This window comes from Pomacea canaliculata, linkage group LG3 (assembly GCF_003073045.1).
Source record: "Pomacea canaliculata isolate SZHN2017 linkage group LG3, ASM307304v1, whole genome shotgun sequence".
Taxonomy (NCBI): Eukaryota; Metazoa; Mollusca; class Gastropoda; order Architaenioglossa; family Ampullariidae; genus Pomacea; species Pomacea canaliculata.
Window position 1 is genome coordinate 35,706,916 of NC_037592.1, and position 18,174 is coordinate 35,725,089.

At 39.7% G+C, this 18,174-nt stretch overlaps 1 protein-coding gene across 3 annotated transcripts; it reads right to left on the reverse strand.

The window, feature by feature from the left end:
* Nucleotides 1-534: 534 nt before the first annotated feature.
* LOC112559344 (RWD domain-containing protein 2B-like) lies at nt 535-16,675 on the reverse strand. 3 transcript variants are annotated; one of them, XR_003098323.1, is made up of 21 exons: nt 16,597-16,675; nt 16,010-16,187; nt 15,716-15,814; nt 14,778-14,982; nt 14,405-14,519; nt 13,662-13,794; nt 12,390-12,557; nt 12,010-12,182; nt 11,426-11,708; nt 10,239-10,510; nt 9,954-10,088; nt 9,435-9,628; nt 9,121-9,278; nt 8,708-8,825; nt 8,079-8,337; nt 7,627-7,819; nt 7,024-7,153; nt 6,332-6,427; nt 3,014-5,427; nt 1,916-2,007; nt 1,507-1,521 (listed from the first exon to the last, which is right to left on the reverse strand). XR_003098323.1 is itself a non-coding variant. In XM_025230502.1 (3 exons), the coding sequence occupies exons 2-3, from the start codon at nt 2,135-2,137 to the stop codon at nt 835-837; spliced, it is 909 nt and encodes a 302-aa protein (XP_025086287.1). In that variant the 5' UTR covers nt 2,138-2,178; nt 3,014-3,326; the 3' UTR covers nt 535-834. The 3 variants fall into 3 exon arrangements, 2 of the variants coding, with proteins under 2 accessions (XP_025086287.1, XP_025086288.1); XM_025230502.1 differs by lacking the exons at nt 6,332-6,427; nt 7,024-7,153; nt 7,627-7,819; ... (13 more) ...; nt 16,010-16,187; nt 16,597-16,675 and having other exon boundaries at nt 535-1,521; nt 1,916-2,178; nt 3,014-3,326; XM_025230503.1 differs by lacking the exons at nt 3,014-5,427; nt 6,332-6,427; nt 7,024-7,153; ... (14 more) ...; nt 16,010-16,187; nt 16,597-16,675 and adding an exon at nt 2,480-2,778 and having other exon boundaries at nt 535-1,521; nt 1,916-2,178.
* Between the last annotated feature and the right edge of the window lie 1,499 nt (nt 16,676-18,174).

Consider the following 18,174-nt stretch of genomic DNA (forward strand, 5'->3'; position numbering starts at 1 on the left):
ACGCACTAGATTATTTACTGCCGCCCCCATTTTCGAGAGAAATGGAAACCACAGAGTCGAGATAATGCAAAATTCAATAAATTAAAAAAACAAAAAAACAAAAAAAAAAAAACCACACCGACGAAGTCATGTAATGCGCCTGTGAGCGAGTAGTAAATAAAGTTTTAAATATACACAGCTGTTACTGGTTACGATGTATGGCAGGCTAACAGAAGAAAACCATGTGATGATCAAGTAAGACGGGTTTATAACCCGCTATGAGAGATTCTCCGATGCAATTACAACTTCATTGCTTCGAGAGGGAAAGGTGAATGCCGCCGCAATGCTAAAAGGGAAGTAAGCACAACTTGTCGTGATGCTGAGTTGGAGACGGATTACATCCCTTTCATCTTCAAGCTTTCACTAATTCCTCCTCGTCGACAGATATTATATAATACATGAGAAAAATATTACATCCTATACTTTTTTAGAACAGGGTAGTGAGATTAACACTATTTAATGTGTAGGATCACACATCAAAAATGAGCCAAAATGTTACACTTCCTTATTGTTTTATTATCTACTGTATTACATTTTTTGCATAAACAAATTATTACCATTTTTAAAATCACACAACAGTTTTACTGTTGTATAGTTTCATCTTTACACCTACTTTATACACTTGTATCTTATATAACAATATATGCCCTTAGCATAGCAAAAAGTCTTTGAGCAATAAATGAAATGAAAAGCCTTCCATCCTCTTGATCTTTGAGATGCAACAGGATCTAAGCTCAATAATCATTAAACATTTGCATGTGAAAGTTTTATCCCCAACTACTTTGTACTAAGATATTAAACAGTATTCCCAACACCTTTTCCTTCCACACCAAAAAATAATGGAAATATATAAGCACAGTCACGTTCTTGAAGAAATTCATAAAATTTTCCCAAATCCATGTGCTGTCTCTTACCCTTACCTCCTTGAACTTCAAAATTAAGTTCTTCAAAATTTTCAAATTTGCATAAAGAGCTGATCTTTTTCCCATCAAGCTCCACCACTTCCTGCTCTTTAATTACAAGGCGTTTCCAGTTCAAACGCCTAATGCGAAACCAGAATTCATCGATCTGTCGTGTACCGCCTTCAACACATATGATCCCTGGTTTGCCTGGCATGCTGAATCCATGAAGACCGAGTTCACCTGCCCACTCTATTATGTCTCGTCGCTTGAACTTGCTGTAGATGTGATGACTATAGATCCAGAGTCTTGTGAAGGTCTTCTCTTCTTTGTCAGTGCCTTGTTTTGAGGAGTTTGTAACCAGTAATTGTTTCTTAACATAAATGTGGGCATTCTGTTGAAGCCATTCTATTAGCATGCCAATGAGGATCTGTCCAGTTTCCTGTGCAGCCAGAAAGTCGTGAAAGTCTTCACTTAACTTCCTTGAGCTTTCACGGTCCATGGAAGGAGTTCTCAGAAATACTTCAGGCAAGATGTTTGGATATTCATGTGGCAGATGACAAACAAGCTCTACCTCATTTACCTGGAAAAACCATCTTGGAATAAAAACTTTTGAAAAATATTATGGAAGAAAGACTGGGCAGGTAATTCTGGAGAGAACCATTTTTATTTCACCAAACATCATTATTTAATTATATTTTCTAATTAAACCTTAATATGAAAAAAAATGGAATTGATAGGTGTCAGAAGATAATAAGCATGATGAAAAACTTTAGTTATCTAGCACCAGAAGTAAAAAGAATGGTCGCAAGAAAGTCAAGACTACATTAAAAACTTAAATCCTAAATGCAAAAGCATGCAGTCTAAAAGTTAACATATGGAATACAAACATGAATATAAAGATATCAATCCAGCAACAGATAATTAGATTCTTGCTACCTAATCAGCAATTAATATTTAGATTAATATAATCTTACTGGGGCTGATGAGACCTTTATGCGGATGGTAAACCCCACCCGACTGTCCAAAGACTCATATGCTTTTTCTCCATCCACAAAGGCCTGTAACTCTGCAAGCGCATCATGACTGTCAATGATGAATTCCCCTGGATTGGAGAACATGCTCTCCAACATTTGTACCTCAGTTAGCTGAAGGTTCAGCATCTCAGCAAAATCTGTAGTTGACATCTTTGTATCCATGCTATTTTTCTTCAGTTCTCAGTGAATGTATATTCTCCTATCTGATAACAACCATTAAAAAATCTATAGTCCAAAAAGTAGCTATCAATTAAATTAAGAGTGAAAACATGTTAATCAAGAAATTCAAACACCGCACAGCTGTCCTGACTCAATCTGTTCTGGGCAATCAAAATGAGAAAATATTTTTTCAATATTACTATTGCAATATTTTACCAGACAAAGTTTTTTTGCAATGACAAAAACTTTTCTTTTAACATTTCAGAATCTGTGCTTCATTTTTACTTTAAGAAAAAAATATTCTTTTTATAGCTAATATTAAGGCAGTTTTTAACAATTACTTACCACTTTAAAAAAATCTAATGTGTCAAAATTGTCTCTATACACACCACTTGTCCAACATACTTTTTTGTATCATACCATTGCACACACACTCTTACACAAGGTGTTTGCATGCACATAAACAGAAATACACACAAATAACAGTTTTTGCTAGATAAGAATTTAAAAAACTATTTCAAATATAAAATCATTCTTATTTATTTAATTCAGATAGCGGATTAATTGTCGTTTGCTAAACCATGTGTTCCCTCTTTTGACCAATACCACCCTAGTTACAAATAAATATTTGAAATTTATCAACAGTCTGCAATTCTCAAAGTGCATAACAAAAAAAAAAAAAAAAAAAAAAAAGCAAAAATAAACAAACAAACAAAAAATGCATGGTTGCACAACGATCGAAATGAGTAGAACTGCTTTTCATACCCTTACAAATATTACACCAGGAATAAGCCCGCCAAAGAAAATAACATAAATTTAAGTCACTTATTAGTTAATTCTCTAACGGGAACACCATATATTTAGAATCAATTTACATACCTTCCTACTCAATTACTGGGTTCAGAAAATCGAGGTTCACTACCAAAAGCTGTTTGTACACTAGATTGTTTTCCAAGTCATTTACAAGCACATACGATGTTATGCATAACGTATACAGAGGAGGAGATTTCATCATCTTTAGGTGCTAGACGCACGTGAACGACGAGTGGACACCTTATCTAGATTTCTACTGGTTTCTTGTCTCCTTAAATTTTCTCATACCCCACTTTCTTTCTTTTTTTTTTTTTTAAGCGTACGTGGCAGCGCACGTACGTCTTATGAACCAAGAACGGTAAGACAGAAATACATAGAACGCAACCATTGAGAATCAGGCTACATGCGAAAAAACTCAACTTCAGTATCCTTCTATTTTAGAACGACACCATAAACTTCGATAATCAATAAAGTAATTAAGGACTTTTTCGCAATAGTAGGTGCGCGAAACGTTTGTCACTGAAGACTTTTCTGGTTTATGTGGGTCAGCCATGCACACCTACTCTGAAGTCAAAGGTTACAGTTGTATCTGAATATTCGAGGAAGCGCCATCTAGAGATATGAATACAGTAGTTTGAAAATGTGCTCCAATTGTTGTGCAAAATTGAAAACCGAAAGAGATCAAACCATCGTTTGGGTAAAGGTCACGTGCATGCATAATTCTCAGAAAAAGTCCTATAGGCAATATTTGTTTTCACTAAAACGTAGTAACGGGTAATATAAATTTTAAAGATTTACACAATCTTTCAATTGTTTTATCAATCCATTTTTGTAATTATTCTCCTAGCTGTTACTTTCACTGTAAACAATTCATCTGTATTAATGTTTTATATCTAGTATCTCTATGGAAGTTTTGTGAGATGTTACTCGTAAACTGGTGACGTGAATCATTTTACATGTATGCACTGTAATTTATTGTACCATGTTAATTGTGAACACATATTGTGCAGTGTTCAGTGAGTAGAAATAATTGTTTTCAGTAAATGGGTTGCTTTGATAGTCTTGTTTAGCGTCTGCAACATAAATTCGACTTTATAATTTAAGGGATAGGTGTCACTTCGTCTAGCAGATGAGGAAACATCTTCGCATTTTTATTTCCTGCTTGGATTTTTTGTGCTTTTAGTGCATATTGTACCCACCTGTACATTTTATAACGTCATTGGCATTCTGTTGGGCTGTCTAGTCACATGTGGCTTTTCTTTTTTTCTCCCTCTGTCCTGATATCAACTCACTTCTCGCCGTTAGTCTTTTCCTGGCTACCATTGTCACAGTTTCTTCATGCTTACAAGTCATCCCTGCGACAGACTTTTTATCAGGGCCTTACAGTCATGTGCTTCAATATTTTACTGTAATTTCTGCTTTTTGATCATCTGGACGTTCTCCTGACGATTTGATTAATTTTTCTGCTTATTGATCTTTTCTGATCTAGTCAAATGACTTGCCGATCTGTCTCGCCGACATCAGTGTCAATGAATGACATTCGGCAGAACGACCTGGCATTACCATCAACTTTACAGAGATGCTAAAGGAATTTTGTCTGTGTTTCGGTGTTTGTAATGAGCGGAGAGCATGGCTTAAGTTGAGATACAGGGCTTTGAAAGCTTACATTATTATAGCATTATTATTTCCTGGTGTTAGTTTTCTGGGCATGCATTTGCAGGTCCCCTTTGAGACGTGCGCTAGGAGAGCTTTACTAGTGTATGAATGGCGTGGATGGCAAAGTCTTATTTACAGACTGCTTGAACGAGCCCGTTTCCTTTTTATATATGTATAGGTTTAGACTCATGCGAACCTGAACCAGTGCAGCACAACCTTGCTGCTCACACAGTAAAGAGATCAAGGAAAAAATTAGCTTGAATAATTACACAATAACTTTTATTGTGGAACACAAAACAAATGAAGGAAGCATGAACATTATAAAAATGCAGAAATGGTTGAGACAAGTACAATTTAAAAAGTTTGGTCGAGTTCCTCTTTTTTATCTTTGGTCACTAGATATTCTTAAATTGAAAAAAGTGACATTTCAACAACAAAGTTTATTCACAATTTTTTTTAAAAAAGGTCATGTGATGTACATAAAAAGTGTACTTCAGTTGAAGTCGAGGTAAACATGCAACTTTCATTTTTCTCCATTCATTTATTCCTACGCCTATCTTTAATTGTAAGTCAAGAATTATTATGCTGCCTGAAGTATAGCAGTACAAGTAAACATTCATCCCTGTCTTTACGCAAACAGCAAACACTCTGCTTAAGTATGAAGGTGAAAAGAATCATGAGGTGCGATCTTTCTCTCTCTCTCTCACGCACATACACACAGGTGCACATGCATACACTCAGTAGGAGGACACGCACACAGGTGTATTAACTACACAGGCACTGATTGTCTCGGCCCCGGCTCCCCCTCTGATTTGTTCACGAGTCTGAAAGTGTGAAAACAAAAAACAGTTTAGTTATGTAATGAGAGTTGTGACCTTTATCCTGACACTGAAAGAGAACAGGTTACTGAATATTAATCAGCGGAAAGAACATGTACGATTGTTTCTCGGCTATATATAATTATCAATATATATAACTTTGTGAAACAACGTTATACTGTAGGAAAACAATTCAATTCAAATATGTTAGTCTACAGTAGTAAAATCATTAACTAACTTCACTCAAGTCTTTGTGACCCCAATAATTGTAATGCTCTCAAAGATACCTAAACATCTGTTATATTGCTTTACTGTTCGTGACAATATCTGAGTTAGTTTATTCTACTTTTACATGGCTACTACAAAGGGCAGTCTTTGCAGTCTTCTAATTTTAACCAGTTATTTTCTTATTAGGCTGCTGTGTAGTTTGTGTTGTTAGTTTGGTTTAACCACACCGATCCTGATACAGATTTAGTTGCCCACCAGATCCCCACAGTTAAGGTAAGCAGACTAAACATGCTTACATCAAACCGATGGTGTCTGCTGTTTTATAATTAGTAAGTACATTATTGTAGCACTGGTATCTTTGTTATTGTCAACACAGGTGTGACTTCTGTACTACAGTGTGCACATCACCAACAGGCGGAAAGATAAACAGTGATAAATACTTTCATACTTTAGTACCATAGCAGTGGTTATACTGAAGATATCAACATCGCATATGAAATATAAGATTCATGCATTGTCCTGGAAGACACAATATGCACAGAAACATGAACGAGACATTCACACATGCGCTGTTTCTACCACGTGACAGTGTTCCTTCGAACGATTTAACAGATGATGATGATTATGGTGATGATGAGCTGTAGTTTTCAATGCATTCTGATAATCATGCTATAATTCTTACCCTCTCAAAAGCTTTTCGTCTGTACCAGGCTCCACCTTCGTATCACCGGTCCCTACGGTTCTCCTGAGGGGCACAGGCTTCTCCTGCTCATCCGGGCTACAGCGTGCAAGGTGAGACATAAGAATCCAGTAAGAACAAGCACAGAGCATGCAGGCCATGCAGGATGTTGGGTATCAGATGACCAATACCCAGGCATTAAATCAGCACCCGATAGCGGTAAGAAGACTCAATGAGAAGAATGGAGATATGTCGGTCAGATACGAACGCCCACACAAAAGCGTGTATATTGTTGAGGTAAATACCTCAAAGCATTAGTTGTAACTGCAACCACCATGCTATTTCAACAATTTATAATGTGAGTATTGAAAGGTAAATGGCTATGATGGTTTTATTTCATGCTAACAATGTGGGCATGCCGCCTGTCCCCCTTCATCGAGGATAAGCCTCAAAAGCAACAGTAGTCTTTAGTACCAACACCAGAAATACAAACCTTCTGGCTTTTTTAGAATCTATTTTTGAAAATATTTTAAATACATATCTTTGTTCTCGAAAGTAGAAATAGTTTTCTTTCGATTAGTATAATAGGTTATCGTTTATATATATATCTAAACACACACGCACACACACTTTGAAAGGCTTTGAAAATTCAGCAAGAAGTCGGAGAAAAAGGTCTAAGGGATCAGAACTGTTACCTGAGGCTTTTAGTCCTTGTCTTACGTCGATACACAACAACGATGACAATGATAACGACCACAATGACAATGACAACAGCGACCACGATTCCGACGATCATGCCGATGCTACTCGCTTGACTCTCATTCACTGTAGACAAAAATAGGACAAGCAATGATGTCCCCACCATCTCTTAATGATATACCGAGATAATTTTATACATTGATATATCATATAAATAAAATATTTGCATTGCGATCACACCTTGGACTGTGTTTACAATCAGAGTTCTTTGATAGTAGTAACGATTGACTGATATATGTATACTGAGAAATTATTTTCTACATTTATCGTGTATTTTATTAGTTGCTGTAACATACATTTTAGTTGGTATCATTAAATGTATACAGGCCTGCCAAAGAGTCAGAATTGTTTTGTGAAGAAAAGAACACGCAGATGTCCAAGCGACTTTGTATTCGCGAGTGTCTGTAACAACACTCCGTTACTAGAGGAGTAATCCAACCATTACAGTTTTGGGCACTTATAAAAACTGGATTCCGGATTTCTGGCTTCTAATGTTCACCACTCAAGAAGTCGGATAAAATCTATCCAGTAATACCAACCGTAACCACAGAGGCTCTTGTCGGGGGATGGAGTCCACTGGCGGTTGGAGCTGCAGGCGTAGCGTTGTGGGCCGCTGGACACGACTTTGGTGTTGTTGGGCCGACAGCCAGTGATGTCTCACTTCACTTCCCACCAGGTAGTTGTAGGAGGACTTGGCGGCCATGGGAATGTCCAACAGTCCGCAGGAGAGGACTGTCAAAGACAATAACAATATACCTGTACTAGTACACAAAGACCGAGTAACTGCACAGAACAGAGACAGACTATGAAGTGAATTACGAACATACACTGGATTTATGAAAACATGTTTTAATTTACAAAAACTTTAATGGAAGCAAGCATGTGTAAATTCAAAAGAACATCAAGAATACAATTCATAAAACAATTTCCCCATCTCATCAGTAATATGCATTCATCACTGTGGTCTGACAAAGGAACTGCTCCGACATACCTTCAGTCTGTGACTGGCGCAGGCTCTGAAAGGCAGCTTCAGCCTGCAGGGTGTCACGTGCGATGCTGGAATTATTTGTGACATAGAAGTCTCGTTTGCAGGCTTCGCTGTTTCCACAGACACTAGACACGGTGTACTGGGAAGGTTTTGTCTGACCGGGCTTGTAAGGAAACTCGGACGGTGTACCGAAGAGAGGAATTTTTTCACTTTCTGCGTTCCGGGGAAAGTGAAATAAGGATTCCATTTTCACTGACATTCCCTGGAAACAAATAAAAGTAAAAACATGTGAATTTGCTGTTGTTTTGGTGCGACGAACAGAAGATTAGAAACCAGGAGAGTTGTACAGTAATTCCGGAAATTTTGTGGCATAAAATTGCTGCACGATGATACCACCAAAACAAACACAGAACTATACCTTTCATAGGCCCAAACACACAAAAGCATCAGCCACTCATTCAGAAATGATTCACACATCTTATCTTCTTGATCAATTATTAATTTTAGCCTTCTAGAAGAGCTCTTTAATTTTGGAAAAATTTGCTGTCAAGTATAAAAAAAACAAACTAGCTGTACTTCATATCCTATTAAACGCCACTGATCTCTGAAAAATCGAATTCAACACCGCTTACACTTCAGAGCAAACGAACGGTAGATATCAATGTCCTGCGTAGAGGAGACCACTTGACCATCCGGTGTCATGAAATCATTCGCTTTGTTCCCATCCCGAGTACCGAGAAGTCCTGATGTCTGCAGAGAAAATTGTAAGACAAAATTAGGATGATGCTAATTATTATCATTGATGCTGACCTGTACAATCGTGGCTACATCAATATCGTGGTAATTTTTTGACAACTTCATTTCATCTTCCGCTTTGATATGAGCGGTTATGTTTTATGCCTCCTTAGCCACCCCTTTAGAAATACCTCGTCTGATAACTGTGAACTACGATAAGCTCCTATCGAACTTCAAGATTTGTTTCAACTGCACCTACGAAACATGTAAAACATCTTTATGAGACTCCCCGTTACAAACGTTTGCTTACGCTCTCGCTGGACGGAGGGAGTGCGACTGTTAGGTGTATCATTCCTTGCCGTTCCGCCACTTGCACGCCCACCCCGTTCTTGAACAAAACAGTAAAGTTGCTGTGCTGCCTGTCCTTGGTATCCACCGCGACCGGCTCGTTGTTGATGACAGACACTCCTGGAACATGTTCACTGATCGTGACTGCCAGGTAGGCATCTAAGAACGCAGTTCTAGAAGAAACATTATTTAAACCACCCGAAAGGGGGCAAGTAAACTAATGTAGATCGCATCGAGCAATAACACACAGGGCTAAGTGTCCAGCCATGAACTCACCTCTAAAGTCCCGCCAGAACAAACTGGAATCGTCGAAAAAGCGACGATAATGATTGTTGATGAGAACATCGAGCTTGCGGTTGGACAGCCCGTGGGCTGGGCCAGGTTTATGACCACCCGGTCACTGCCCGTGGATTGCATGGCTACAGACTTTATAACGGTGGGGTAAATGAAGCTGGAATTCAGCTGAAGTACTGCAAATAACAGACAGTCAACTAATCAGTTATTTATATAGTCAAAGAGGGCAAATGGGGATGATGTTGAAGTTGAGTGATCTCTCGCTAATCCTGATAAAGTTCATTCCACGATAGGTTTCATAAAACGTATTCCATTTCATCAGATTCTTTGAATACCACCCTCTCTCTCACACACACACCAAGTGTCAGTGTTTTTGCTCGGCTGTGGATGAAACTTTCGGTCGAAGACAACCGCATAAAATTTCGCATTTAAGCGAGTTTGCCCAACCTACACTCTGTTACAAGCATTATAAAACTGTTTGTGTGCGTGTTGTGTGGATACCTTCAGTAGAACGAGGCAGAAAATGGGCTTGAATGTTGACACTGCTGGATTGAAGAAGCCAGAAGTCTCCCTCCCCTCCAAAGTAGTAGTTCGTTCCATCAAACGTTTGTATGTGTGGGTCTCCAAAGGCTGTTGCTAAACATACACAGCACACCAATAGGTTGTTGAGTTTGTTTCATAAAAGTTCTAAAACAACATCACTTCGCGCGGGATGTCAGTCACTGTCTGATGGACTGAAAGATGCCGGTAGTCGAGGTTACCAGAATTCCTGTGACCTTTACTTACCGTAAGAAGGCGACTTGTAGTCGACGCAGTCGCGAGTTGGTCGCCGTTCCATGTAGCGGTCGCACTCCCTGTTGTTAGTCCACAAACAGCAGTAGTAGAAGGTGATGACGTCATGCTGCCAGTGCGAGAAGTCGGGTACGAGGTTGGGCTTCCCATAGGGGGCGGCCCCCCAGCTGTGCGAGCGGTCTGGGGTCGACCCCTGGTAACTGTCTGCGGCGTACTGTAGCAGTCCGTCTTTGTTGTAAAAACACTGGTTGCCTGCTCCCTCCGACCTGATATATCCAAATAAAATGATGGTAGCAGCACGCACGCAAACAGAACTGTTTCTATCCGAGGAGTAAAGACGAGGGTGACAGAACGAGAGAAAGTGCTTAATAAGACAGTCCACAGAACATGGCATCAAATCATTTCAATAAAAATGTGTTTAAAATTTTTTTTTTTTTATTTTAAAGCTTGTTGTTGTTGTTTTTTTTTTGTTTTTTTTTAAGATCATGGCACTCACACCCGTGTATTTTCTAAGCTGATCAACACTCGAGGGTGTGACACTCACGGGAGCTTTAACAGTAAACATACTCGCGCACCGGTTCTGCATGTTAGGGTAGCGTCTGTAGTTTTCTTTTTTCTTTTTTTTTTTTCTTTTTAAATTCAATCAATCCAAAGGGAAGGAAGTATTGCATGCTAACATTTTGTTATCGATTTTTTATTTTTCCTTTCCTACACGCCAAACTAGGGGAGATAATCTACAGGTTACTAGTCTTAGAGCAGGAGTTACCTTTCTTCTCCATTTCAGTCGACAAGCTCTCGTGCAAAATTAAATTGAAAAAAATGTTTATTACTGGTAGGCTGCTTGAAAGAATTTAATATCGCATTGTCACCGGAAATGACGATGAGAAGTGTGTGAAAAATTAATTACAAAATTCCACCATACATACTTAGTGAGAAATAAAAGTGTTTGAAACGAGAGAAGCGATTGAATATCTCTCTCTCTCACACACACATCTGCATAAAAAGGAGATGGTCTTACTCTTTTCACGAATCCAATATTTTGATTATGCTATTATAAGAAATGAATATATATATACATTTCCAACATACAAAGTCCACACCTACAGCTACTACTGCCGAGCTGCAATCTATGTTTGTCAAAGCACTGAGAGTTTAAGCCTGTGTAAGCAGAAGCATCTTACGTTGGCTGCACAGAGCGCACGCAATGTTTGGAGCCTTGATGGTAGTTGCAAACACTTCCGGCAAACATGTTGCACCCAATTGTCGGGCTGCCAGCGCCCCCAGTCGGCCAGAGCTTGAGTCAACGTGCAGGGGCATGGGAGGAGCTGCTGCAGCCACCCCGTCTGTCGACCGTCCTCCTGGCTCCAGGCCGAGCATTTCTGGGCTGGCCAGTCTTTGCCCAGCTTGCTCTCCATTGCGGAGTTGATGTACCAGCCCAGCGGCAATGGACCGAAGGCGACGAATCTGTTAAAAAACATCTTCATCAACAGCCAGCTCTTATCCTTTCAGCAGTCATCTGTTATCTGATGTCACACTGCAAACTATGTATGTGAGAGGTGTGGAATGTTTTCCTTCTTAACTGATCATTGAAGAGGAAATAAAAAACTAGGCTGAAGCTGACTCGAGCTCTTACAAGTTCTTCCGAGTGAATCTGGGATGTCCATTGTGTAATATATTAGACACATTACTAGTTATTTAAGCTCTCTCTCTCACACACACACACAATCTCTAACATGTATTTCACATGGCTTAAACATATACTTACTGTCTTTGTGTAGCCGCATCTATGTAATCGGGTAGAACCGTCACTTTGAGAACTCCAAGCACACTGTTGTCACAGTCCTCCCTCGAGCAGGACAATGTATCCGGGTTAAATTTGTATTCGCTGTTACTGCTCCTCTGGCGTTCAGCAATTGTGACCAGAGGTCGGAATTCAGGCTTTAAAAGAAAACAGAAAAATCACACTATTATTTGGAACTTTCATTACATCTACATCACTGACAAAATACACACACACACACAATTTTCACACGATCACTTTAAATCTTCTTTCCTCAGTTACTATCATTGACAGCACGCTACAAATGTTTTCATAGGTTACTTCTCTAACTGCACTTCACATCACTGAGAATGTTTCACGCCTACATTTGCCGTTAATTTCTCTGTACTCAAGAAGCTCGATGTTCACTGTTGCCAGGCTGTTGTTGGAGAAGAGTGTGGGGTCCCACTTCACCACCAGCTCCTGGGGATTCAGCTGCTGCCAAGCAGGTACAATGCCTATGTCCACAACTGGTTTAACCCGACCAGGGAGAACTGCCGGCAATGAACAAAGCACATTGTGGTTGATGTTAAACACGACTGACACGAATTTTCCCTTATATTGATTATGATTAGCAGAGAAGGTTTGGGCTAATAATAATGAGTTAGGGTTAGAAAGGTTTGGTAATCTTAATCACAGTTTGCAGAAGTTTTGGATAATGTTAATCACAATTATCAGAGAAGCTTTGAGATAATACTGATGACGGTTAGCAGAGAAAGTTTCACCTAATGTTGATCACAATTACCAGTGAAGGTTTTGGCTCATATTATAATCATCATAAATTTAGAAAGTTTAGGCTGATGGTGTTTTCAACTAGCAGAGAAGGCTTTGACTAATGCTGATCACAATTATTGCAGAAGAGTTTATTTAATGTTTGTCACCAGCAGGGGAGGCTGATAGTGCATTTGACTGAGGAAGAAGGAAGCTGGTTCGTAGCTTGCTCGTACCACTGCGTGGAAAACTCTACCACCAAGCAGAATGGACGAGGACTGGATTTTTCAGGGGAGGTAAAGGCGGCAGAAGGAAAGAGTTGCGCCGCTTTCCACATGTGCCTTAGTTACAGTGAATTCTACAGCCTCTATCAGACTCTTTAAATTTTCTTATTACCACTGACTAAAGCCGATCATCACTTAGCAGAAAATGTTTATCATCATAAGTTGTTTAATGGGCTGTTGGCTGCCTTCTCTTTATCCCGTAAACAATTAGCAGCTTTATCCCACACTTTTATACTAAACAAAATCTTTGTTGTCAAATGGATGCAAATTATTATTGGATTAAAGCACCTACATATAGACAGGAAGTGAAGAAGTATATTCAACAAAAGGTTATGAACAGAACATCTGGAAGTTATGAGCTTATAGTTATTATAGGATTATATACCAAATAGGTCTGAAAGAAAACTTTTAAATTTCTCAAACCAGCAGAAAGTTTGGATGTGTGTTGTCTGCCGTATTGTTACATGAACAACTATCGCTTCAACTATTTATTCACTGTTAACACGTGGAAGGAGAGAACAGAGTAATATAAAGAGGAGGAGAAAAGTCGGAAAGTAAAGGAAGACGGGTGAGGGTAGAGGAAATAAAAGACAAGCAGCTCACCGACGGTGATGACGGTGGGGTGTGTCCACGTTCTGTTATCTGTGGACAGATCCAACCGTATCCTGCCTCGAACGTTAAGCATAGGAACAGGACATCGTCCACGCATATTTGTCTCCATCACCCCTTCACTTATCTGTATATGGAAAATAATGGTGGATGGGAAATAAGCCAGTTAAAATACCGGAGGTAACGGATTACACTCTACACTACTCTAGTCTGGGTGCTGTGACAACAAGCTTGACATTCCGAAATGACCATAAAGATTTTGCAGATGACTATCAGCTTTTTTCGTGATATTACGAAAAGTTCATTTGGTTCTCATCATCGTACTTACAGCTGCCGAGTTTCTTTCCATAGAAACATACCGATGAAACACGAACCAGTCACCGTGGAGGTTTATCGGGGTAGATTTCCACTGATATGAGCTTCCAATAGCATAAAAATACTACTTATCAATAGTCGCACGGTTTTCACGACCAAAGCTAGCAAACATCAGAAAGAGACCACCAATGTCAAATGTATCGCTAATTAATATATCCTCCCACTGACTTTCCATGTACATTCATGACGTCATGCTATTGGAATCTTTCTTACATTATGTTTGTCGGTGTGTATTTCCAGTCGGAAAGTGTTATTAATTCGGATTTTGAGAAACAGTATTTTGTACTGAGGTCAGTCAAGTCACCGGAAGGACAAATCTGCATAAAGACAAACTTTTAATACAGCGTGCGAGAAACGCTCACCGTATTGTTGTTAAAACGCAAAAGATTTTGGATCCGGGTGGCTGGCAGCTTCCAGACACTAACAACATCTCTCCACCAAGCATCCCCACCGCCCGGGGAGACACCTCACCTGTCGCTATAGTGTACGAAAAAAGAACATTTTTAAACAGTATATCTTTATAACCCTGAATAAATATAACATATGCACAAATATGTAGTATTGGTCCATCAACATCAGTTATTACTGTTTTATTTGCTGCTTATTTTTTGTAGTTTGGAGGAAACTGCACTTTGCAGTCTTCCGTTGAAGTTTGCATTGTGTTAATGAATTTTGCATTATGTTAAATATTTTATGCAGTTTTCCACTTTGGTACCTACAACGTGCACCACTTACCTTTCAGCAATGAACTCGGCAGACAGCCTCCACGAACGATGATATCACCGCTGACCAAAAGAATGTAGCGGCCTTCCACATCACTACCCGAGGTGTTGATCATATTCCTGATGCGGCCTTCGATGATTTTCGTCTCCCTCGCGCAGGCCACGGAGCAAGGAATGACATCGGTCCAGCCCCGTCCATACCCGCCGTTCATTCCAGCCTGGCATGATTCACATGATCATTAAGCAACAAAGACATAAAAAAAATTGTCATTCAAAACTGGTTTGCATAAATACAGAACACACTCATTGTTGTCTGTGTTTCATCGAAATGTTGTTTCGTTCCACAATCATATTGAAATACGGACACATTGCAAACCTCTTCACGCCATTCTTAACCAAGCAAAGTCCCGACAAGTCAAACCTCCGAAGACTGCAAAGCTCATTGTATTGGCAAATATACTGGCAATGTACTGGCAACCAAGTCTGGACTTAGCATCTTGATCAAAGCCCCAGTGACCCTAAGGTTCGCCCCAAAGTTTCTTGTGACCTTTACACGTGACTGTGGCGGATATGTTTAAGCTTTCGACGAAGTTTGCCTGGTTAATAATGAACTTTATTTGCACAATGCAAGCACTTTTATAGAATCTCCAAATATCATAACTATAATATTTTATAGTTTCATGGTAGCTTTTTTTACAATTTTGTTTGCTATGGTAGCTTTGATAACCGGCTATGATTTCATAGATTATGAAGATGTTTGCAATATCAGAGCACGGAGCACGTGTTGACAAACACACAACACATGTCACAGTCGCATAGGACAGTCTTTGTCCAGCAAGTCACAGAAGGAGACTGTATACATAGCTGTTACTGAATGGACATCTGTCAGCTCAGGGTTTCCTGACTTAATTAAAGTCTTGACCCCCGACACTAAGGTCATTTCCTGCTCACCAGTTGATTGGCAGAGTAGGGGACGTCCAGCTTGTAGTAGCCAAATATGGCGAACGTGTGTTGAGTGTTGGCCACGAGAACCAGCTGGAATGTATTGGACTGTAACACACACAGACAACGCGGTTAACATACATATATATACTCATGTCTGGGGAGACTGAGTTTATTAAGGATTAGCAAAGAGAAATTTTATTCAGTTTGTCCTGTCTTTCCCCCATCGACTCTCTCTTTTACACACATTTTCTGAGAATTTAGCTCTCTCTCTCTCACACACACACACAAGAGAGCAGTTACCGGACAATTGCCCCCCGCTAGGACAGGCTGCTTCAGTAGAAACGTTCTCCCACGTGACGAAGAGTGCGAAGTCGCTTCTGAAAGTCTTCATCGCCACTGAGGCGTTGGCCACATACATGTCCAAGCGATCCAGGTCCAGGTTGGTTGTAGGATCGCCGGTACTTCGGCTTCCACACGACTGCACAAAAAATAAAGATATCCTGAGGCCAATAGATAAAGAAATAAAACTGCTTAGATTATAGTTTCAATTTAATAGCTACGAGCCAGGCGAGTTGTCCACAACAAAGAGAGAAGAAGTGTTCTGACAGAGTGGGTGGATGGCGGAGGTGGTGGAGGTAGTGGGTGCGAAAAGCTTTCTGGTCGTTCTGCTGTGATAACTCTAGAGTCACCTTTACCTTGTTCTCTGCATCTTCGTCGTTCATATGCACAATGCACATACACAGACTGTCAAAATGCATGTATATACACAGACCCATTCACTTACACCTAATCATACTAACCCATACTCAGATGTAAAAGACAAACAAACTCAGAAGCAGTTATCACCGAATACTCAGTTTTGAAACTCGTGGAGACTTCTAACTTACTAATAAATCTTTCCGGAATACTTTTGAGGGTCACTCGGGGTCAGCCCCTGCGTAGTGGAAGGGGCAAGAAAAGGGCTTGGTCTAACTGCCCAGGTTAGGTGTTCCTTCTCTCCAGTTCACGTCTGTGGAAAAAAACTTGAGAATCCATGGCCAGTAGTCCGTCTTTAGAGATCTGATAAAATAATAAAATATCTGATAATAAATAAATATGAATGAAGGAAAAAATGTCAGATTTGTAAAATCGAGACTTGAGAAAACTAAGCAGTTTTTTTTCTATATCCTTTGTAGATTTTGAAAAAGTCTTTTTTGTCAAAAAGCTGTTTAAAAGTACATCATTTGTTTTCGAATCCCTGCCTAGCACTGCAACAATGCGTTTAAAAAGTACAACCGACGACCTGTAACGGGTAGGATATTTCATTTTGTCTATACCCCAAAACTCTACAAATGGGTGGGTGAGCGGTGGATAAAGGATCTGCGGAAACATATTTGTCTGAAAAGGGTGGGTAGAAAGAGGATCTAGGGGAAACACATTTAAACGGGTGGGGGGATGAAGGTTCTGGGGAAAGTATTTGAAACAAATGTGACTGAATTTAGAGAGTCCTAAATGAAAATCTCTCAATTATCTAGCACATTTCTATAATGCTATGCGTTTTTCAAATCCCAGGATAATCGCGATAACAATGATAAATCAAAAATACCAACATTACATACTTATTCAAGTGTTTTTCTACTTACATACGCCGTAGTAAACTCCTGGCCATAGAAGCGAAATCTTGGGAGCGAAACTTCTTTAGAGCCGCCAATGTCTATAGCCTGGTCACGATTGTTCGGACCGTAGGGGAAGAGCGCTGCAGCTCCACCTAGTGAGCAAATAAAATGGCGTCAGTGGAGGGTTAGGTGTTATTGAAATTAATAATCTATTTCATAGGTTTCATTTGGAGTTACCAGGACAGATGAAGATGGCGACGAACTCACCGTTGACTTGCGGCCACAAGCCTAAGCGACTCTAATACATTATTACAAGACCTTAGTACAGTCAAAGAGGTTCAGGACTATATTTTACTCATTCACCAGGCTGTCACACTAGGCTTTCATCTTTTTTTTTTTTTTTTTTTTTTTTTAAAGCAACCGACTGTTTCTGTTGCCCATTGCCTGACATTAGTATTTCAGCAAGAGAAGGCAACAGTGAAGACAACTTTCCCAGCTCGGTATTTATTTTTGACTCAAATCGCTCTTTGTCCGCATATTAATGAAGCTGAAGTCGAGTAGCACGCACAGAGCAGTGGGCGTAGGAAGATGCTCGGCTTTGGGGGTTGGAGGGCAAACTCCATGTTGACAGTGAACGATGTTCACATTCTTGCCTCCTCAGTATCTTCTGTGAAGGGGAGGCTCTCCCATTACCCCCGCCCCTGGTACCTATGCCTCTGCAGAACCCTGACAGTGTAAGAATCTTTAAACTAAAGCCACGTGAGTTCGACCCCCATTTCCTGTTTGCGCACGGCACTAAGAAAACTGCTATATGCTAATTGTACTCTGCAATTTGACATCAATCTAAACGAAAGATCATCATTCGGACTT